General features: G+C 41.7%; 3 protein-coding genes across 6 annotated transcripts in view; 1 reads left to right on the top strand and 2 right to left on the bottom strand.

Moving 5' to 3' along the window:
- LOC117948830 (plasma membrane calcium-transporting ATPase 1-like) overlaps positions 1-12,472 on the bottom strand; it is a 33,792-nt gene extending 21,320 nt beyond the window's left edge. Inside the window, exons 1-3 of one of the 2 annotated variants that reach the window (XM_034878699.1) lie at positions 12,270-12,472; positions 6,746-7,036; positions 1,039-1,236 (exon numbers count right to left, since the gene is read on the bottom strand). In XM_034878699.1, the coding sequence (XP_034734590.1) occupies positions 1,039-1,236; positions 6,746-6,941 (394 nt within the window). In that variant the 5' untranslated portion in view covers positions 6,942-7,036; positions 12,270-12,472. Of the gene's footprint in view, positions 1-1,038; positions 1,237-6,745; positions 7,037-9,581; positions 9,906-12,269 lie in introns of those variants that run through there. The other variant, XM_034878700.1, reaches the window with a different exon arrangement.
- A 3,338-nt stretch (positions 12,473-15,810) lies between these two features.
- LOC117949720 (zinc finger protein OZF-like) lies at positions 15,811-18,086 on the bottom strand. Of its 3 annotated transcripts, XM_034880245.1 has the most exons (3): positions 17,817-18,086; positions 16,803-17,378; positions 15,811-16,634 (listed from the first exon to the last, which is right to left on the bottom strand). In XM_034880245.1, the coding sequence occupies exons 1-3, from the start codon at positions 17,992-17,994 to the stop codon at positions 15,838-15,840; spliced, it is 1,551 nt and encodes a 516-aa protein (XP_034736136.1). In that variant the 5' UTR covers positions 17,995-18,086; the 3' UTR covers positions 15,811-15,837. The 3 variants fall into 3 exon arrangements, with proteins under 3 accessions (XP_034736136.1, XP_034736134.1, XP_034736135.1); XM_034880243.1 differs by having other exon boundaries at positions 15,811-17,378; XM_034880244.1 differs by having other exon boundaries at positions 15,811-17,380; positions 17,822-18,081.
- A 957-nt stretch (positions 18,087-19,043) lies between these two features.
- The window catches only part of deaf1 (DEAF1 transcription factor), a 13,013-nt gene continuing 8,133 nt past the window's right edge, over positions 19,044-23,923 (top strand). Inside the window, exons 1-5 of the mRNA XM_034879026.1 lie at positions 19,044-19,285; positions 20,662-20,759; positions 21,436-21,562; positions 22,653-22,802; positions 23,585-23,724. Coding sequence (XP_034734917.1) covers positions 19,087-19,285; positions 20,662-20,759; positions 21,436-21,562; positions 22,653-22,802; positions 23,585-23,724 — 714 coding nt within the window. The 5' untranslated portion in view covers positions 19,044-19,086. The remainder of the gene's footprint in view (positions 19,286-20,661; positions 20,760-21,435; positions 21,563-22,652; positions 22,803-23,584; positions 23,725-23,923) is intronic.

The raw sequence follows: 23,923 nt of genomic DNA, 5'->3' as shown, positions 1-23,923 counted from the left end.
TAACCTACATGGACATATTCGTGAATTTGGGTACATTTAATAAACCATAAAAAGTCTACAGCTGCGCCCGGGGCTTCTTCGGGAAACAGCGGCGCTCCAGAGTCGGGATGAGAGCGGGCGGGCGGGCAGGCGCCAGATTGGTGCAGGGCACCAGAACAAATACATCGACGGTATGATAATAACATCCAAAACACAGGGATTCACTCTCAGTACTTTCTGTGACATGAGAAATGTTTTTAAAGTACTAATGATTAAAAATACAGAGAGCTAAAGGATCGTAGTAGCCCCACAGAGCGGGAAGGTCCCGCCACTGACCACCTGTGTGAAACACATCTCTCTGCCGTGTCATGTTGTAAACTCAGATGGATTTCCATCGTTTTTAAACGATCAAATTGCTCGGAAAGTGATCCAAATGATATTGTTTGCTACTGTGGTTGTTATTATGGTTGTGGTGTTGAATCCGCCGTCCACTACAATAAGAATGATTTTTAAATCTATTTATCTATAGTTGTCTTTATAGTTAATGTTCTTGGTGTAGGTGAGCCTTAAGCCTTGAATGGACCCACATCATACGCATTTCTTTTGTAGGAAAGGAGTAAAGGGACAAACACTTTCCTCTGATTGTGTGTAAGTTTGATGTTTTCACAGCACATGGGATGGTCATGACAGTAAAGGCACTAAAACATGAGTAACATGTGAAACCTGAAACTTAACCTGTTAGCTGTTACATTTTAGTCGGATGTGAGCTAGACTGAAGTTTAACTTACACGTGTACTGCTGTTTAGACGGAAAGTAACAAAGCCAGTGTAATGAGTCCCAGACCCCTCACTGACTGAAGCCTGATAACTGGGCGACACAAAACAGGACACTCGAAACTTCTGAACATAATCTGACAGCTCTGCTAACGTCTCACCACAATGTCCCTGTAAACAAGCTGTGATATACCAGCACACGGGTTAATAATACAAGTTTGGAACAATATGTTTCTGAGGATGTTAAGGTTTCATTTGAGTGACTGATTGCAAAAAATAAACTCACTCTGTCTGTCACCACCGGGCGGACGGTAGAAAGACAGGGCTAGTGAAATGATGGCTGCCACCTCCAAGATGATAAGCGTGACATCTTGAAGGGCTTCCCACACTAATTGCAAAAAGGTTTTGGGCGTTTTAGGAGGGATGAGGTTCTGTCCAAACGCCTCTATCCTTCTGTCAATGTCCTCAGAGTTTCCGGCTAAACCTGCAACAGAAGACACAAAGACAACATCAGAGACAAGTCCTCCTCTGATCCTGGTTTACATCACAAAACAATGAATGTAGCTTTTCCAAAGATCCCAAATCTGCCAGGCCTATTTCGGTCAAATGTGTCACAAGTTGCAAACAAACTTCAGCACACTGTCTAACTTGTTAAAAGAAATACATAAAGTTTAATGGCAGGCAATGTTTTGGTACTAGACCATCTTCAGGCAAGACAATGTGTCTCAAATCATACAGCAGACATGTGGAGTTTTTGCATCCGATGACTTCAATAAAAGAGCTGCAGCATACATACTGTCATAGTTTCATTCAAAATAAAGATGTTTTCAAACTAAATTTACAAATATTATTATGTTAGAAATAACAGAAAGAATTGAGTAGGCTTTATGGTTATAATCATACAATGTACAGTATGTATACATTTGTTGTGACCAATCTGTTTTCTCCGGACACGGCCCCTGGGGTGATCATGACGGATTAGCGACAGCTGCGGGTTAATTTACAGCCCTACAACCTAAAAGAAACGTGTGCTTGTGTCCATTTTTTGCTCACCTAGAGCTTGCTGTTATAATATCACTACGCTTTACTCTAACTCTTTTCATGCAATATTAAACGCTGATCCATAGCTAAAGACCCAGCGCAGAGGCCAGCAATTGCCCTTCAACTACATCTGGGGACAGTGGCGGTCTTGAGTCTATGGCATTGTTGATTTAGGTGTTTGGGGGCTGGAAACTATGCTGTACTGATGAGGATATCTACACAGGCCTTCTGAGAAAAGAAAAAAAATACACGTAATGAGGTAACGTTTTGACCTTTAAGGTGTTTGTCAGACAAACACCTTAAAGGATACCTAAACGGACAACAGCATGAGCTCGACCTACAATTAGGATAAAGAAAAACACCTTTTATCCCGTAATGATCCACTATGTACAATGGGTTGGAAACCTTGAAGAGCAAAATACTTTGTATTTCTGAAAGTGTGAGGACGACATCTTAGTTTCCCTTCGTGCTTTCATCCTGCAGCTTAACCCTGCTGAGGCTGACACGCACACTGTCCGTTGTCTTTGTTTTGACCATCAAAAGTTTAATGGCAGAAACAACAGAGAAAAAGTCCAGTCAGTTATTAGTCAAATCCCAAAATGGAAACACGTACATAGGAAGCAATTCTGCAGAAGACAGTCATAGTGGGGATGTGCAATTAATCATGTTAATCACCATTTTGGCTCCTAACAAACACAGGAACCGAGTACTTGAGAAAAAAAGATTATTTTGCACAGTACGTTTTGCCAGTAAGCTTGTTATTGTCGTGCATCCTGAAAGAAAAAAAAAGCATCAAGGTGTTTTCATTTCATTAGGTTTTTTGAATTTAATAACTGCAACATGTTTTCAAAAGTTAATGAGTAATTGTGTTAAATAGTTTTAATATTGACCAAAATAATTGGAAGTTTGATTGTTTCCATAAAAATGCAGCCCTAAATCACAGTCAGATGAACCTGCTTGGGGGACCCGGAGGAAAGAAAACATGTTCATACAGTTGTTTTTTTTAAATCAGCTATTGGAGGAGCCGAGCTGTCACTTTAAGTTTTGAAATTCAAACTACCTTAAAAATCAGTTTGAATTCAAATGTACTGTCCATCTGATCCACCGCATGTCCTGTTGTCCTCTGTAAAACCAGTTGCTCTCTTCTTTAACACAAACTGAGCGAGCTCTGTTGAACAGAGACTGTGACACTAAAACCTCTGAGGACTAAGGGGAGGAAACTGGATTCATCACCATCAAAGGTTTTAATTCAGCCGAATGTGCAGACTTTGTGAAGTGCAACTGCCTACAATCAACATACAGTAGCTTATCTCAACCGTAAGTAAAGGTAGCTTGACGCTAAATCAGGCTACGCTTGTTGCATATTCTTTTGAACTTGATTTTCTGGAGACGTGACACATAGATTTATCATGCCTGGTGTTTGTGTCTCTCTGCAGCAGTGTGGTGTTGCCTGGTAGCGGAGAACAGACTGGTTTCCTCTGAGGAGCAGAACGGCATATCGGGACATGCTCAGATCCCTCTGGACACGCTGCAGCTGCAGCACGGGGACTGAATCAGGTTTTCAGCCCAGCACCTCACTCCATGTGAAACTAATATAATGTAAATAGGAAACTCTGTAAGCAGAGCACTGGGCATGTCCTCTCCTTTCAGGGGAGTGGGATTACACTTTAAGTTAATGGATCCGGCCTCCAGCTGTCGCCACAGAGACAGACAGAGAAGTGAATTGGTGTGAAAGATTTTCCGCTGATTTCAAGCTGCTGCTGACATTTTATTCTGTCAGCAGGAGTCAAAACCCTGAAGGTGTTTACTGAGCGCGTGCAAGACAGACAGACGAAGTGAATTAGTGATGAGGAGGAAAATGCCAATGGGCAGACTGAGACACACTGTTCACAGTCCGCTGTCTGTGGGGTCAGCATGAGAACATTGAGACGCACTGAGTCCACCAAGACACACTGTTCACAGTCTATGTCTGTGGGGTCAGCATGAGAACATTGAGACGCACTGAGTCCACTAAGACACACTGTTCACAGTCTATGTCTGTAGGTCAGCATGAGACACACCGGGACACAATAAGTCCAGTGTCTTCACTTCAGTATGAGAGCTAATGAGTCCACTGAATTAAGTTTTTTTTGTTTACCAAAGCAACGTTTGGCTAATCTTAACTGTGTATGGAAGGAACAAAATCAATCTAAAAGAATATTGAGAAAACAATCCACTCTTTATGTGTAATAAAAGTGCTAGAACGTACAAACAAGAGGATGTTCAATAAAAGAGCAGCTCAGTGTAACGTCTAAACCTGCAGTCCCAGTGACGTCATGGAGTCTTAGTTTAGCATTTAACGCAAAACTCCTCTACATGAGAACACACACCGACCACTGATCCAACCGGCCGTCACCCTGCAGGGTTCAGCAGAGGTAACATCACGTACAAGAAGATTTACAAGCTGATCCAACTCAATGAGAATCACTGCCTCCACTACCTCTACTGTTATTATAAATGACGGGACATAGACTGCAGCCAGATTGAAACAGGGGACATTCATACTGGTCTGTACATGCTTGATGGTCTGACAGATTATGATATTTAGGGCCCTATTTTTGTAGCAGCTCACAAACTAGAGAAAGCAGCGCAAAGACAGTTTGGTATTTTCCGGACCTTGCTTTTCCAATTTGTGTGACATTATGGTGCCTAAGGCTACACACACACACACACACACACACACACACACACACACACACACACACACACACACACACACACACACACACACACACACACACACACACACACACACACGCACACGCATCAGCGTGCACGTCGGAGCGAGGAGAAACACAAACAGGTGGAGGTAGGGCTGGCCGATAAAACAATCTCGAAACGTGGTAGCGAAAAGATTCAGGTCAATAACGATGATAAGCTGTGGACATATTTACCCGATAACACACCAGCCAGAGCCTGGCAATAAAAATTAAAAATAAAAAAATCGATAAAGCATAGTAATATTTTCTGTGGCAATACTGTATTGATACACAGGCGCCAAGTATCAAACTTTTATTATATGTATGTGTTGGCCAGTTTTTCTGCTTGACAATCCCATTTTGCACATGAACAAAGAAAATTTAGATAGAACAGATGTTGACAAAGTTTCCTTTTGGAGACATCATTTGAAATTGGGAAAAATAAGATAAGATTATAAATTGCAATATATATCGCAGAATATTGCAATATGTTTAAAATCGCAATAATAGCATACCGTGGCATGTGTATTGTGAAGACATCGTATCGGGAGGCGTCTGGTAATTCTCACCCCTAGCAAACATCTCTTCACTATCTGCAAGCTGCCTGTCCCCAGAACACACTGTAAAAAACCGTGATCTCTGTAGACAGCCCAGGGTCTAAAAACGGCAATAAAAACAAACTGTGCCCACCTGCACCACAAAGCACACAGAGTGTTCCAGCCAATAACCGACAAAAAGGATTTGAGGGTGGGGGATGGGGGGGGGGGGGTTAGTGAGCGGAAGCACAGAAGGGAGGTGACGGGGTGAAGAGGAGGGAGGGGCGAGCTAGTCTTGTTTTGTTTGCAAAGACTTCGAACGTTAACAAAAGTTAACGGCACCCAACATCGCGTAAAGCATTAAGTAATTTGTGGTTGACTAGGACTTTTTTGATTTTACAAGATATAAACTATATTCTAATGTGTAATTAAAGCTCTGGTTTATTCAGGTTTCAGTCAGGACACAACTGTGATGAATATCTATCAAAATGGTAAAAATATATTGTGATTAAAAAATGTCTGCCATATTCCCCAGGCCTAGGTGGAGGGTACATCCAAATAAGGCAGCATGTTGATGGCAAGTTGTTGCCATGGTATTGGACAGACGCAAAACTTGTGCTTTCAAGTTTACCGTAATGTACTGTACATTACGGTAAACTTGAATGCACAATGTATGAAAGGCACTTAGGAGATTATCCACACTATTTTTTCTCCGGCCTTTATTTGTCCGTGTTGACCACGCCCCCGGACCGCTATCAGAAGCCTGGCTTTTAATTCTCTTCAAGTCTTTATTTGAGTAATTACGGTCAAGAATTTTGTTATTAAATAAACTTCAGCTGGAGTCCAATTTACTACGGCAACACTGTTGACCGCATCAGTGATCTCTTTCCATTCTGCATACCTTCTACAGCCTTCAATACCAGTTTTTAGGCTGCCAAATAGCACACACGTTACTGCAGATTAAACTGAGACATCAGGGTTTCAATCACCTCCGAAAAGTGCCGCTTCTTAGCTGTATTACGTCTGGCCGTGTCGTATATTGTGGAGGCGAGGCCTCAATACCGAGAATATATTGGGGCGTGATATTTAAATTACAATCTTTTCCAGCCACTTCATTCATCAATGTACGACCATTCTTATGCTCTGATTGGTGTGATACAAATGTTTTATGAATCACATGTGAAGCCTGTCATAAGATGATTTCTCCTCTCATATCGGCGCTGGTTTCTACGTTAGTTTGATAAAAAAGGGGCCACTGTGTTTGTCTCATATTGTCCTGAAGCTGACAGAGAGCGGAGCAGGATCAACCGAGGCTGCAGGTCGTAGTTGACTTTGACCATCACACAGTCCACAGTCCCTCAAGCCAGACTAAACCAAACATGTCCTACACTGGTTTAATGGTGTCCATGCCATGGGGGAGTCGTCAGTGAGTCACAGGTGAAGGGGGCAAAAACAACATTTGAGTGGTTCTGACTAAAAACACAAGCTGTATTTAGAGTGGAACGTCACACTGCCTTTGGCTGAACTCAACTTCAGTTTTGAATTCATATTTCTGGTGCTGTGATGCTCCAGTCAGTAGTATGCTCTGTTGTTTAGATAGATAGGAAGAAGTTAAGAAGCTAGGCTGTCCGAAGGAAAACAAAGTAAACACAGAAGCAGAGTTTCTCAGCCTATTTACCTTCGATAGGTGAAGTTCTCAGTCTGGCACACAGTCCGATTGCATCTCCGTAGCTCTCCTTGATCTTGGTCACTGACTCTTCTCCTCTCAGCTCCATGAGGGAGCGCAGCTCCTGTAATGAGCAGCGGAACTCCGCCTCGTGGTTGGCCTCGCCACGACGGCCATGTTTGGACCCACGAAAAGAGTTGTGCGCCATGTCTCCTTCCTCCGGGACTCGAGAAAGGCGTCCCGAAAAACACAGACTCAGTGGTCAGCCGGAGGTGCAGATCTGACCTGACAGGGACCCTTTGACTGTAGGGGGGACAGAAAGAGCGGGTCATTTCAGAGGTCTCGTGTACAAATACGTGACTCAAAGGGGAAAATGTAAACATCACAGTTATGGCTGAGCGCAGGACACCAAGGTCATGTCCTTGGTGTTGCACGCTATAATTACGTACAAACTAGACAAGATGTTTTTTAAAGACTGATTCTGATATTACTTCTGACTGTTTAAATAAGATTTTTTTCTGTTAATGAAATTTGCTATCAATAAAGTAACAGGGATTTAAGACAATTTTAGATTGATAGAAAAAAAGGGTAAATAGATGACTTTTATTAATCACCACAGGGAAATTAAAGTGTCGTCGCAGCCAGCCTAACCCTAACTTAAATACAGTTAAAACATAAAACACTAAACTATTGGCTTGTGCCTACACCGTTCAGAAACTGAATACCAAACACTAATCCTGAAACACCTCTCCCTTCTCATCATGTCGGAAGCCAAAATGCTGCCATACTACAGAAGCTGAGTTCTTCTTCAAGACCAGGTCACTCGGTGTGCAACTTGCCATCAGGTCACTCTCCAGCAGATCTTCTAAGAACAGTGACTTTGTTATGAATCGAGTATTAACTGGTCAGAAGGTGGTGCTTTTACACCAGTTGATCTCTAATCTCCAACATAATCTGTTCCCAACCAGTTTAGGTGTCCAGCATAAGTTACCACGCCGGTTTAACCCGGTAACAAATGATCCACCATCGTGATACGCAAAACATGGGTTGAACCTGAAGTTACCGCCAAATCTTGCTTCGTAGTACAGGCCTCTGGAGCATCCTGTTACATAATTTTCTAGCAGAACTACATTCCTGGGATTGTGGAGGTTTTTAAATAGTACGTAGATCATCATTTAAATAGTTAACCGACAATATAATTGAACAGTTAAATAAGTACAATTTGAAATAATAATGAGAATCAGAAAAAGATTTTTTGGTGAAAACTTGACTCTGATGTGTCTGTATGTATATAAAACCCTGGCTTGGAATTACGGTTGAACTAATTATCACCATACATTAACAATATGTTGGCAATATTGATATGCATGCAGTATATATAAAATTAAAACATTTTGTCATTGCTTTGTCATTTTAGCTTGGTCAGAATTATTAATTTGAGCTACAAATGATTAAAGAACATTAAGTCAGTGAGATCACACCATCAGATAGGATTCAGCTGGAAATTGAGAAAATATCACCCACAGTTGATTCTACAAAGGTCCCATGGCATGAAAATGTCACTTTATTAAGTATTTTACCATTAATATGAGTTCCCCCAGTCTGCCTATGGTCCCCTGTGGCTAGAAATGGCGAGAGGTGTAAACCAAGCCCTAGGTCTCTGAGCTCAGAGGGGCCAATCTGGAATCTTGCCCCTTATGAGGTCATATGGGGCATGGTTACCTCACCTTTCTCTGCTTCGCCCGCCAAGAGAATTTGGCCCACCCATGAGAAAGAGAGACATCTTGGTTTTCAAACCAGCAAAATGGCAGTGGGTCAAGGCCACACCCCCCCACCATCCACCTGACTTAATGTTTTTGAATTGAAAAATTGATTTCATCCTGGAAAAGACTGAATGAGAATTTGTCATGTAAAAACTAATCATGTCACAATCAAAACTTTATAAAACGTCCTAGCAACAACCAACTCTAGCTCTGGGATTATATAAAGAGACAACAAATTTAATGACAGAAAATAGTAATAGTAAGTAAATTAAAAAGTCTCTTTGTTTTAGCACAGCAGGATGATGAAACATATTTAAACATTTAAAGTTTGTTCAGTTTTGAAATCTCCAGATCAAACCTAATGCTCATTTAAGTCAAACGTCACGCTCGTTACATTTTCTCACCTCATTATAAACTACAGTAACCAGCTGTACGGGTGTTGGTTACTGAGTTACCACAAACATAACCAGTACATTTTAAGTGTTGATTGTCTTTAAACAGACTGGATACATATCCGTGTGTGGTGTAGAGTATTGTGCCTGCTGGTGTGTGATCTGAAAGCGTTTATATTTGTTCCTCACAGGTTGTGACCTCTGTGCCTTCACCTATAATCTGTGTCAATCAGTCAGCCGAGGCTTAATCTGAGCAAGAGAGAAGCAGCCTGTTCAAGGATGTAGGGGGGAAAAAAGATCTACTGGGGGGGGGGGGGCAAGCTGAACAGAAGTCATCCGTCAAATTGGTGGTTAGAGCTTTGCTGCTCACTGTATAAAACTGGAGCTTCATAACTGTTTGCATAACTGTAAATATTCCCATTAGAGAAGCTGCAACGCAATCATTTACATTTTAATAGGAAACTCTCTTTGGACCATGTATTAATGAACTAGTCATCACAGAAGTTTATGACACAAACTACAGCTGTGTGAAACAGTTGAATAGACTAAAAGCAGCAAGCGCCACAAACTAAGAAAATTCATTTGGACTTTTTTTGACAAACACACTATGCAGTTCACACAGTCACCTCGGATAAAAATGACATCTGTCATTTCAGTACTTCAGCACGGAGAAGAAGAAAAGGCTTTACTTACAGAAACTTCCCCCATCGTCTCCTGTTAGCAACAGCAGGTATTAGTGGCCTTCCGATTACTCTGAGCAGCGTCACGCTCACAGCTCCAGAAACAGCCCATAACCCGGCCACAGCTCCGCAGCCGGCAGACCCGCTAAAAGACCACAATTTACTCCCAAAACTGGCCTGTTGTTCAGAAAATCAGTTTGACCTTCAGCGAGCTAGAAGCCACAAGCAGCGCTCTATCGGAGGAAAAAAACAGGAGCCGGCTAAATGATTATCTGAGGAAAGCCTCGCTTAATCTAATTAGACAATCTGTGGCTTCGGTGAGTGCCAGAGAGAGACTGCTGCAGCTCCTCCTGCTGAGCAGAACAAACCATGTCTGACACACACACACACACACACACACACACACACACACACACACACACACACACACACACACACATTAACTTGTTGCTGCTGTAGCTCCTCCTGGTAAGAGATAGGGCAGCATGATATGATGAAAAAATGCGATAAATTTGAATATTGCAATATTATTTGCAATAAGATATTAAAGTGGACTCAGAATTCCGGCTTTCAGTATTCAAACAAATAAAAGGAAATAATTTGCAACAGTTATTCCACATTTAGAAACTTCACGACACTGAACCTAACCTTAAACCCTAAATAAATGTAGCAAGCTAAGCTACAGCAACATAAAAAGTTGGCAAAAGTAGCTTCCCTAAATCAAAGATATTGCTTTAGCCACCGAGATCAATTCTACACGTTTTTTTTGCACAATACCTTTCCTGAAAGTCTGCAATGTGTCTGGGGAGACTAGTTGTTACACTATGACCATTAAATGCACTTGATTATGTCTGCATAATCTGCATTAAGAATTATTTTACTGAGAATTATTTTATAGAATTGTTTTACTGGTATTGGCACTGTCTACTGAATTTTTGGTATCATAACACCCCTACTTGAGATTCACAAATGCTCCAAGAAATCCAAATCTTTTTAAATTTAGAAAACAGCAACTCTATTGAGAATTAGTTAAACCATGAACTGAATGAAATAGAAATCAACTAGTACCGCTACTGCCCAACAGTGCTTGCAATACAAGTTTGACTTAGCGCTGTGACAGCATCACCACTGGTTGCTTATGTCAGCTACTTTTTATTTGGAAGAAGGCATAATAGAGACAAATGCTAGTCCAAGCGGTCAGGATAAAATCCAAACGAGTTTAGCCTTGTTCACTGGACCGATAAAACCAGAAAATTATGTAATTCTATCACAGAATGGGTCTACACACACACACTCTACTAAACCTTTAGCAAACAGTGCCACCTGCTGAGAGCAATACAATTAAAACAGACTTGAGGAGCAGATGTAAAACTGAAAACAGGGGGTCAGAGTGTAGAACCAGTCGAGCAACCACCAGAAAGCACCCTAGTTACCAGTTGGCATCCCATAGCAACCTCTGAGAGAAAAAGATTGAAACCAGCTAGCATATGTTAGCAACCAATAAGAAAACACCAGGCAGCCACCAAGTTAAACCCTAGCAAGCCAAAAAAACAGCCTAGCAAATCTCAAACTCTAAATATCTATCCTGTTCTCTGACAACATTATTGTTGTTTATTACTACACACAAACACAGTGATGCTGGCTGACAAACGCGCAAACACACACACACACACACACACACACACACATATATCCTTGTAGTGTTTTCCCACTGAGCTAGCATGGCCTTTGACCCCAAACTCTAATCCTCACTTTAACAAAGAAGTATTTCATTGGACAGATCAGCGAGGGAATAGCTACGCCTTCCCACATTTAACTGATTCATGCTGCACGATTATCACAAATCTCTAATATATGTTTAAATCCAGCACACTTGACTGCATGTTACAACTTAAAGGTGATGAAGACAGACTGTAATAGTCCAAATAAATTAGTTTCAGTTTACCTGGGGTCCACTTAACAGTGTGTGTGTGTGTGTGTGTGTGCGTGCGTGTGTGTGTGTGTGTGTGTGTGTCAGTGAGAGTGTGCTGCCACCCAGTGGTCACTCACTCACTCACACACACACGTTTTACTTAATATCAAGTATTACACTGTTAATCATCTTTCCTAGGAATGTAGGAAAGTCAGCTAAAACCCATTTGATTTTGTCTGAAAAAAGCTTCAGGTCGGCGATGACAGTTGACACATTGACGTTAACTGACTTCAGTTCATAAAATAGTTAGGCCTAACAACTGGAAACATTCAGTTATATTGTGTTAGCTTAACGTATTAGCTATATTAACTAACGCTTAGCTGTTAGCTATGTGAAAATGAATTAAGGTTAGCCGCCTTTTCAACAAAAATTAAAACGCTAGCCTTTTCATACTTGGCCTAAGCGGCCTCTCGTTCACAGTCTGTTAACTTTGCTAGCATTAAGCTAACTAACTCAACGTTCATTCTCTAAACTGCCAATAATGTTACCGTTAGCTAGCTTCATAAGGAGGAATTAGTATCTGGTTAAAATTCACTCAACTGAGCAAGACATGTTTTTTGTCAGCCTAACGTTTGTGTACACAACAAGCTAGCTAACGTTAGCGTTAAAGTAATTTAGCTAGTGATAGAATAGAGGCCACTGACGGTAACTAGCTAACGTTAGGTGTCGTTGTTCAATTAGCTAGCTAGCTAGCTAGTTAGTTAGCCAGTCTCTGTTTGAGTATCTCACCTTATTAAATGAATCTGTAAAAAAACAATACATTTATGAAAAGCTTTGTGTAAACTTACCTTTTAACTAAATGTAACGTTATCCGATCGAAAGAGTTCTTCTTTGCCAATCCCAGCAAATAATATTAAAAATGCCATGCTGCCAAGGTTTGGTAACCCTGCACGAGCCAGGTAGATCAACGGGCCACGCCCACAACAAAGTCAAAACCATTAGTTCAAATATAATTTTTATACATTCATGTTTTTGTTCCTTTAGATCCTGATTGAATTGGAATCTGATAACCATAAATATTACTTTCAATGTAACAATTTATATGTTTCCAGCATCCAGTCTTCAGGCTCAGACCAATAAACTGTGTGCTTACACCACTATTTAATAATATTTAATATTTAATTCAACCTGCGTGTCCATCCCGGACTCTTCCATGTCTACCCACTATAATAAAATGGAAGAGCCCCAGTATTACAGTTATCAACATGACCAGTATACACTAGGATCATTTAACAAACACTAATGTGATCGATGATTGCAGATGCGTTGCTATTGCAAAAATTCATTTTAGTGGCCAAAACTAAAGAAAATCAATGGTTTCAGAATCTGAATCAAAATAGATTTTGTGCCAGGTAACTAGCGTTTACTATTTCTTTGCTTTGGTTGATGGTTCATGCATAAATCAAGTTAAAAAGGAAAAAGGATATATAGAATGTGCAGAGGACAGGATGTAGGAGGTTTAATGTCAGTGGGGGTCCGGGGCCTTGTTGGTGAGGCTGACTGATCAGGGGAAGAAACTGTTGGACAACAGTCTCCTGCCAGAGAAGAGAGGGGTCCGGGGTAAGAGGCCAGAGAGGAGAGGGGTCCGGGGTGAGAGGCCAGAGAGGAGAGGGGTCCGGGGTAAAAGGCCAGAGGGGAGAGGGGTCCGGGGTAAGAGGCCTGAGTCTTTATTCGTGCTGTTTGGTACGAGGAATCGAACTGCCATCGCTTGTGTGGATTCTCGTGTGCTTAATCGCGTGCGATATGGTAATGAAAATAAAAAACATAGTTTTAACACAGTCTCTGGTTTTTGACATCTATTACACAACCCTGTTGGATGTTTCCCCGTGGTGAAAAGCGTACTATTTAAATAAGTATGCCCAATGACTGCCTCCTCTTCCCTATTTTGTCCTCCTCTCCTTATTACCAACACAATTTTGGAGTTTATATAAATGTCTTCCCTTTTGTTGTTGCTCCCAGTGCTGTTGCCACTTTTTGTTTATTTATTTCCACACAATGCTTTTTTCTTCTGTTTTTGACAATTCAATAACTACTTGCTTGGCTAGCTTGTCCACCTTCTCATTACTCATAATGCCTGTGAGCAGGAATTATAGACTGTATATATATATTAACAATCATCATAACAATATCTATACAGTCTATGGCAGGAACCCACACCTATACAATAGTAATACCCTGTCTTCTTATTCCTGCATGAGCTGTCATGATTTCATAGAGCAAATTCTGTCAACTAGATGTTCCTGATCTTAGACCGTGCAGGTCTAAAGACTACAGACTACACTAGGGTCTTCTTTGGTCCATATTCTCTCACCCATTCCAGAGCCATCAATATAGCACATGGCTCCACTGTAAATACACTTACCAAATTTGATGTTCTTCTACAAACTTCCCCTCTGTAACTCGGGACTACAACAACAGATTCAGTGTTTCCTGTTTCTGGATCCTTTGATCCATCTGTGAAGATTTGCACATATTCCTCATATTTAATTTCTTCATATTCATAAAATTCACTCACCATCTGATTACTTACACTGGATGTTAATTTCAGACAGTGAATTATACACTATATGTATTTATGTTCCGCTTACAAATTGTTGGCATTTATTTATTTTATTTAATTCTTTATTGTACAAAACAAAGGTACACACAAATACATGGAACAGACATTACAAAACAGGAACAAAAGACATAATGTGTCATATCATTTTGATTGATTATATTTATCTTATAACTTAAAGGAATTGTTGGCATAACGTGTGTTTGTCTTGTGTGACGTTTGCTTATGTAAATAGTTTGGAACCAAGCCGACCAGCTTCGAGATGAAGTGTTACCATAAAACATTTAAATAGGTGCAAATAAACATTTTGAAAACTGAAAAATAGGTAAAGTTACTAGACTTTAATGGTAGCAGCTTGCTCTAGTCATTTGTGGGTACGGTTAAATTTCCACGGTAACAGCGAGGTCCACCAATCAGAGACGTCGCTGTTACGTTCAGGTAGTAGTGTCTGCTATAATAAACTGTGAAGCCAAATTACAGACAACCAGGGATACGTTCACACTGCAAGTCTTAATGCTTCATTCGGATTCTTTGCTCAGATATTATTATTTTTTTATGGCTGTTCACATTACCTCTTAAAATGTGGCCTGCGTCAGATTCCAGTGTGAAGTGTTTGTAGTTTTGAACTGACCCGCATGTGAAAAAGAACAATAATAATAACGACATCAGACGCAACACGCTGTTGCGCTAAAGTTAGGCCGGTTCTGGAGGATAGAAGCATTTTTGCCTTTATTTCAAAACCAAGCGGTTACCGTATGATCCTTCTAGTTTTGATTGAATTGAAATAACTCCCCATAAACTAATCAGAATCAGCTTTATTGGCCAGGTATGAGGACACATACGAGGAATCTTTCTTTGGAGCATCGTTGCTCACACTGTGCTTACACATACAAAAACAACCCAACCAAAAATATACACACTAATTTATACACAATATATACACAATATATACATACTCTAAAGAGAAACAATATAGAGGCATAAGTGAATGAAGAGTTCAATAAAAAATATTTATGTGGAGCATAGTGCATAGGATGCTGGGATAAATAGTATTAAGTTATAATAATACAGTATGAACAGTTCTAAAATAGGAAATGAGAATGATGAAAAAACAATAAGTGAGATTTGAGAATGGGAATGATGAGTAAATAATAAATAAGTGATATATGAGAATGAAAATGATGAATAATACTAAATAAGTGGAATAATAAGTGGAACCAGTGAACAGGGGCTGTAGAGACAGTGTTAATGGGTTGTTGACCAGAATTGAACCTGACACTATGAGTAAGAAGTCAGCTGTTCATCAGAGTGATGGCCTGTGGGTAGAAACTGTTCCTGAGTCTGTTGGTTTTGGCGTACAGTGCTCTGCAGCCAGAGGGGAGGAGCTGGAACAGGTTGTGTCCGGGGTGAGATGGGTCTGCAGTGATGGTTCCTGCCTGTTTCCTGACTCTGGATGTGTATAAGTCGTGGATGGAGGGCAGGTTGGCACCGATGGTCTTTTCTGCAGTCCTAACTGTCCGTTGTAGTCTGCTCCGGTCCTTTGTGGTGGCAGATCCAAACCGGACAGTGATGGACGTGCAGAGGACAGACTGGACAATGGCTGTGTAGAAGTGGGTCTAACACAAATTAGGTCCAACACCTCACTCTCGGTCCATTGACTTGCTCCATCGCTGTTTTTGTAGGCCTGGTCAAATTTTTAATGTTACTGTCTGCGTCTGCGTCTAACTCCCGCAAGAACCTTCACCGTGACTGTTGGGTACGGGTGCTCAAACCGTCGCTGCTCGAGTGGGTTAACATGTGCCTTTTCATGTTCGACAGGATGCTGAATCTTCGCCCGCAGGTCTTGCACGGGTACGGCCTTTCGGCAGTGTGGGTCAACGCGTGCCTATTCAAGTCCGATGCAGAATTGAAGCTCTTCTTGCAGGTCTCGCAGAGGTACGGCTTGTCGCCAGTGTGGGTTCTCATGTGTGTTTTCATGTTCTTAACGTTATTGAATCTTTTCCTGCAGGTGTTGCAAGGATACGGCTTCTCGCCTGTGTGGGTTCTCAGGTGCCTATTCCTCTCGGACACGGTATTGAATCTTTTCTTGCAGGTCTCGCAGTGGTACGGCTTCTCGCCAGTGTGGGTTCTCACGTGGATTGTCAATTCACGATTGTTCCTGAAGGCTCTCCCACAGTTTTTGCAAGGATACGGCCTCTCGCCTGTGTGGGCCCTCATGTGGACTGTAAGATCGCCATGGAATTTGAACAGTTTCCCGCATGTTTCGCAAGAATACGGCTTCTCGCCTGTGTGGGTCCTCATGTGGATTGTAAATGCACTTGTAGTTTTAAAATCTTTTCCGCATGTTTTGCAAGAATACGGCCTCTCGCCTGTGTGGGTTCTCATGTGGATTGTTAATGCACTTGTAGTCGTAAAATCTTTTCCGCATGTTTTGCAAGAATACGGCCTCTCGCCTGTGTGGTTCCTCATGTGGGTCATCAAGTTACCATGATGTCTGAAATCTTTGCCACATGTTTTGCAAGAATACGGCTTCTCACCTGTGTGGATTCTCAGGTGGGTCGAAAAGTTACAACGTTGTTTGAAAGCTTTTCCACATGTTTCACATGTAAACAACTTGTCACCTGTATGGGCTCTCATGTGGACTGTCAATTCACTTTTGAGACTGAAATCTTTGCCACATGTTTTGCAGGGAAACGGCTTCTCACCTGTGTGGACTCTCATGTGTGTCTGAAGTTGTGGATTACACTTAAAATCTTTCCCACCTGTGTCACATTTAAAAGACTTTTTACCTTTTTCAGTCATATGTTGAATCTTCAACCAATCAGGGTTGTTTACATTGTTGTTGTGACTGCTGCTTCTCTTCGGTTCGGGCTCTGCTTTACTAGTTGATCCTGAATCTCCGTGCTTGCCTCCTTTCTGGCTTTTGCTCTCAGCTTCCTGAGAGTTGTGAGTGCGGAGCTGTGGGTCACTGTGTGCTTCTGACACCACAGAGGCTATAACTGGCATGCTGACTAAAGACTCTTCCTCTGATGCACAGAGAGTGTCATCAGGATCAAAGTTCAGAGTCTGGTCTTTGTACCTTTGACTTTCCTCATGAGTGGGAGTAAACATAAAGGCATCAGTCTCCTGCTTTGGTATGAGCTGCTCTCCTTCCTGACTGGTGCAGAGTCCCTCCAGTTCCTGTTTAATCTGGGGAGGCTCGGACTCCTCCTGGTCTAGACTGGAGATCCTCTTCTGAATCTGACCCTCTTCCTCCCTACAGACATGTTGCTGTGGAAGCTCTGGAGTAACAGAAAATAAAAGCAATATGATACCAGTGTGATGGTAAAAAAGGAAAGAGATGATAGATATATAGCTAGAGAGGACAGGGTGGCAAATAGACAAATCCACACGAATAATATGGACAATGAAAGAAAAGATACTAAATAATAAACACAAAAAAACAAAAACAAATGCATGGTATGCATGGTCAAGTGCTCTATGAGATAGTGTGTAATGGTGATGGCAAATAAGTCCAAAAGTGCAATTAACTATGGGCAACACAGGAGAATAATGTAGACATAGTAATGTAAAATATAAATGTAAAAAAATGCAGACATGAGACAATAAAGGCAGACATGCAAGTAAATTAGTACCAGTTTGTATTAAACACTCTCTTATCCAGAGAGATACGGATCATCTAACATCTTAAGTGTTTTATTAAGTCAACTTTTACTCACTTTGTTTAATCCTGTGTAATTTTACTTCAGGTTTCAAAATAAGATCCAACCGTCTGCGCTGACGATTTATCTCGTCCTCGTACTCGACGATAGTTCTTTTTAAAACTCCAAATATTTCTTCAGCAGCAGCCGTCAGTCGCTCGGTGACGAACTCTCTCAGATGCTCAACCGAAGACATTTTCGTTTGATTACACAGTAGACAAGTTTTACAGAAGAACTACCCTCCCAATACCTGCAGGGGACGTCAGCAGCAGCCCCCATACGCTTGTTGACAGTTCTGTTTACTTCCGCTGTTACACTGTTAAGTTCCGACTGGGAATTGTACGTGTTTTTTGTTCCGCTTGTCACTACCCGATGTAAGTCGAGTGCAGATGTGAATTGCGACAGGTAGCCTATAAGATGCTAACGAGAGACTTCTATAATATCAATACAGTAAAAGTGGAACTAACGGGCTACAATTTAGCATCAAACACAACAAAGGTTGTAACTTCAATAAAGGTGTAATGGCGCTTTGAGACAATGCTAGTATTTAAACAATTATAGATTGCTAAAACGATTTTGAAATGGTTTCCATCTTGTGTTGCTAAAGAGAAAAGTGTATTATTTTATGGCTTGCACACATTTCAATATGACAACTTATGCCGTAAACAGTTCAAATCTGAGCATGCACAACTCACATCTGCACTCGACTCACATCGGGTAGTGACACCGCTTACAATTTCTGTTGAAGAAATATCGTTGCTATGCGACACACACGAGAAGATTCTATTCACGTAACGCTAGCTAGCTAGTACAATATTTCTGGCATATATGCTGTGCATTTGGCATTTGATATATAATTTGTATTTATCCCACAATTATGATTATATTTTTTTAAATCTCATATTTCTTTCGATTCAAAAAACTTATAATTATGACTTTTAATTCACAAGTAGGCCTATTACTTTTTATCTCTGTTATATCATCGCAATACCATGGGGATATATATTTTTATTTTTATAATCAAGGTAACGTTTTCATCTTATTTTTGTTCTTTTACAAGCGGAAATGGGCTTCCATATTTTCCTGAATCTTAAAGAAAAGCAAACGGTTGAGCGGCCGTCTTCTCTCCGGATCAGCTCGCCTGATTCCTGACCGTTTTACTTTACATTTCCGCTACTATTTGAGAGACTTTCGGAAAACCGTGTTCCGTGTTTTCGGTTCTACTTCGGTTCGTGCCTGGCTCCGCAGCTGCTCGGTCACATTCGGCTTTTGTCGTTCGGGAGGAGGAATGGACGAAGCGGACTCGGCAACGAAAGCGCTCGGGCTGGATGAACCGCCCATCGACATGCCGCCGGAGGAGCAAGTGGGCTCGGATACCGAGTCGGAGGCCGAAGTCACCACGATGGCCGTAATGGCGGAACCGGGCAACATCGACATGGGAGCCGAGTCCCTGCCGAATCCAGACGAGGCCGAGGCGGCATTCGCAGGCAAGGCGGGCTTCAAGCTAGCAGCAGGCCGCTGCTGTGCGGGGTGGCGCTACAACTCAGTGTAACAATTGTAATGGCCGTTAGCTTTACTCTGCATGAGCCATGGATGTGTTGAGTATTAAGATAACGTAAACAGAGAATACACACACATGCCTGGTGAATGTAATACTTCTTAAAAATGTGAATCAGTAACAAAAGTTAAACGACTGTCGTATCTCCTACAGGATTGTGGTAATTTACACAACAGTGTGTAGTGCCAAACTCCGTTCAATTATTGGTTAATTTAAAGATTTGTAACATATATATTGCATTTCATCACATGTGTATATAGCGCACTTATTCAGTTTAGTTATTTAACAAGTGTTTATTAGTTCGGCAATGACTGACATCATTTACCAACTACACAACTTTAATAAAATTCCAATTTTTAGAGCTGGTTTTCACTGCTAGCCCACCACCACATTGAACTGATGCATTAAGATTGACTGTTTAAAGTTTGTAATTAAGATTATCTTGATGCATAGCATATATGATAAACTAAAGAGTTGTAACACGTTAGAAAAGTGATGATTCTTAAATTATTGAATAAGTAAAGGTTATCCATTTCCCCTCATTCTTTAAAATTCAATTGTCAGATATTGAATAGTGATTAAAAAAAAAATTGTAGCCAGGCTGGTTGAGTGGTTTTCCCATCAGCTCTGAAAAATAATAATTTACACAAATTGTATTATTAATTGGTTTTATCTTTCAAAATGTATGTTAAATTCTGTATTAGAGTGAAGTCTGCAATATTAAGAATGCATCAGAGAATAAGTAGGGCTGTATATCATAAAACATGGTTTTTCAATCCACTAAGACTTTCTGAGTTAGTTGAAAGAGAGTCTCAGTAGAAAACTACCCTTCAAATGTATTTGTCATTTTTTTAATGGTGTTTTTATATATTCAAGTTTATGTTCAGTTTGTTTAATAAGAGAACGTGCGGAAATATTTTCATGCATTTGTATTAAATTCAACAAGCAATTTGCTGTATTTCAGCAGAATACTGAAAGAAGCAGAAAAGCAGAGTACACTTCCCTATTTGTTTATTTATCGTTGGTAATAAAATGTATCACGATATTCAACTTTAGTGCATATTCCTAATATCGTGCAGCCCTAATTGTAAGCTTCATTACTGTGCAGCCTACTGTCAGAAATGTCAGCTAAAAAGATTTGACTTTCCTTTCGGAAACACATATAAATGGTTAATAGAAAAGGTCTTTTGATTCTGGTGATATTTATCATTTGCCAAATTTCTGAAGGAACTATACTAACAGTAAAAATAATCATCTGGAGATGGATGTGAAGATTAAACATTTGAATCTCTTGTTGTTGATCAGAGGTGACGGCTGTGACGGTGGCGGACGTTCAAACTGCAGAGGACAACGTTTTTACCACGACGGTCGCCACGTCGGGAAGTCTCCCTGAACACGTGCTGGTAGATGAACACACACACACACACACACACACTACATTACAAGCTCAGTGTCGCTACATGTAAGAGGACGGCTTCACTGTTTTTGATTCCCAAACCTCATAAACCGATGTTTCTCATCATTTATAATCACGAACAACGTCAGTGTCACACCGTGATCTGACATGTCCAGCAGAGTCCCACAGCTCTGCTTTGTGCCCTTGTTCACACTTTGACTTTGCAAACTACACTGGTGCAAATTATTGTCAGTATACAGGATTTAAACTGAAACTGGGCTTCTGTTTTCCAGAAGCAGATGTGTTTGAAGGCGCTATTAGAGTGGGAAACTTTACGAAATAACTACAGTTCAAAAAGTTTAAATAAAGAGTGAGTAAAGGTATAAAGCAAAGTATCTTTAAATGAACTTAGATATATTCCACCACTGTAAAGGACCCCTTAAAAACTCCTGAAGGCCCACTAGAACTTCAGTCATTGTACTTTCTTTGCTTCCAGTACCTTCTACTTGCAGAACCTCCTCTTATACTGCTTCTTTTATTTAACTGTATTTCCTTTGTGTTTGTGTGTGTGTGTGTGTGTGTGTGTGTGTGTGTGTGTGTGTGTGTGTGTGTGTGTGTGTGTGTGTGTGTGTGTGTGTGTGTGTGTGTGTGTGTGTGTGTGTGTGTGTGTGTCTCTGTCTCAGAGTGGGAGGACAACCCTCCAGCTGGGTGATGGTCTCAGTACCCGGAAGGCCACCTTGATTGTAGTTCACACTGATGGCAGCATCGTGGAGGCTACTGGCCTCAAATCTGCTACCGCGATGGCACCAGGTACGTCTTTGTGTTTTTGTGTGCGCGTGTGTGTGTGCATGTGTGTCAAGGCCGTCAACGCATGTCTCTCATGGCTTGGGAGCGTTGCATTTCCCCGGACTCATTTCCTGGTTCTCCTTCTCCATGAACACCATGAAAACCAGGAGAGGGTTAACTTCTCCTTCTACGGATTTCCCACCGTGGTCAAAACGAACAGGGGAGACACTTTGTTTCTCTCACTATGACTTTAGAAGCATCACTCTCTCACTTCTCCATCTACCACACTTCCCACACAGACACACACACACACGCCGACTTGACGCACACACCAATGCACCAGTTTAAACACCAGGCCACTTACACAGGCCATTTTTTATTTGTTTTGGGTGTAGCACACAAATTGTCCCCTGGTCTCACTGGTGTGCTTTGAGTGACGTCTATTTAGGTAGGAACCTTTCAACAGGTAACGGGGTGCTTTTAATCCAAGGAACAAAAAATGTTTTAACCGCAACTAATCGCTACACACAGCGATGCTCATGTTGATGTGTAAATGTTTGTTGCTGGAGCTTAATGGACACATGGAGTTTTGCACGTTCATTTGAAGAACATTGTGATCAATAAATGATCGTCCAAATGCAACAATGACTATTGGAGTGGTTTCAACGGGAGGCTACGGAGCGGTGTAAGTAGAAGAGAGGGCGTCAGCTGGTTTACTAGCCACAGACTTTGTTTCAAGTCCGTATAGCAGCTCCTCAGTGGCTTTAAGTTTCCACAAACTCTATGTTTTTAAAAAGTGGCAGTCAGAACGTTTCAGGTGGTCACGATAACCCAGCCCCTGACGTCAGTAGGACTTGGTGTGAGTTCGCTTTAAGACCGGCACCTATCTGGTGCCGCTCTGGAAGCAGTTTTCCTGGCAGAAAGACCGTTTTTTGACTGTTGCCTGTGATTCGAGATTAGGCACCGGCTCTGAACCGGCCCCTCGAAATGCCTAGGTGGAGTATGTGCATGTTATAGTACTGATGTGGTCTCTGAGTTGCCCATGTTGAACCAGGTTGTTACTCTCTCCTGCTGATCTGCGTCTGTCTGTTTCGTCCCCCTGTGCGTCCCTCAGGCCCACAGTCTCCCCCCAACCCGCTGACTCCACCCCAGGACAAAGATTCTTGCTCCAAGTACAACTGGGACCCCTCAGTGTACAACAACGAGCTGCCTGTCCGCTGCAGAAACACCAGCGGAGTTCTCTACAAGACCCGACTGGGATCAGGTAGTCAACCCGTTGTACTGTACACACTGCTGTCTTACACAGGAGATTACCAGTAAAGCCGGCTTATGATGTGGTGAAGCCTATCCGTGCTGCCTGCTTCATGCCTGCCAGTCAGGAAGCTCCACATCCAACACTCTCTCTCTCCCTCTCTCTCTCTCTCTCCCTCTCTCTCTCTCTCTCTCTCTCTCTCTCTCTCTCTCTCTATCTCTCTCTCTCTCTCTCTCCCTCTCTCTCTCTCTCCATCACAGAGATACAGCTGATCTCAATTCAATTCAAAGAGACTTTATTGGTATGGGAAACAAACATTTCGGCTGCGTTCAGACCCCAAAAAAGCAGCACATTTGTGTGTCTTCCTCTTGTGTTCTTCACCTCCCCCCCTTGTAGTAGACTTAACATTTCACAATTTTCACAATTGCTGCTCCATCAAATCGGTTATAGATCTTGACGTTTCCGAACGCACTTGAATGCAGCTTCATTTTACTGAGAAAGATACAGAGGTACTGCGGTAAAAGTCAGCTGTTACACAATCTCCTGGGCAGATCAGTGCTTGTGTTTTGTGTTTTGAATCGATCCTGTGGCAGCGATAGAGGATGTTTCCTCCGCCTCAAAACCGACCGACAAGTCTGATCGGCGGTTTACTTAATTGGCCATCGCAGTGTGATGTGGGGGTTGTCGTTTTTTTCCGTCCCTCATAAATACGGCTCCTCATTGCTCAGTGGTACTGTGTTCTTGAGTAGTTTGTCCTGTTGTTACCCACGCTCACAGCACTGTTTTGTTTTCAGGGGGCAAAGGTCGCTGCATCAGACACAACCAGCAGTGGTTCACGCCCACTGAGTTCGAAGGTCTGGCGGGAAGAGCGAGCAGCAAAGACTGGAAGAGGAGCATCAGATACGCGGGCAGACCTCTGCTCTGCCTCATCCAGGTACTACTGGGCTACTACTTCTGTAATACTACACTCTAACACTGCAGTACTGCACTGTTTTACACTATACAAATACTGTGTGTGTGCGTGTGTGTGTGTCTGTGTATGTGCGTGTGTCTGAGTGTCTCTGTGTGTGCTTGTGTGTGTGTGTGTGTGTGTGTGTGCTTGTGTGTGTGTGTGTGTGTGTGCGTGTGTGTGT

Source organism: Etheostoma cragini, chromosome 8 (genome assembly GCF_013103735.1).
Source record: "Etheostoma cragini isolate CJK2018 chromosome 8, CSU_Ecrag_1.0, whole genome shotgun sequence".
NCBI classification, from domain to species: Eukaryota; Metazoa; Chordata; class Actinopteri; order Perciformes; family Percidae; genus Etheostoma; species Etheostoma cragini.
Note: the sequence above shows the minus strand (reverse complement) of the source record. Positions and strands in the feature narration are given on the sequence as shown.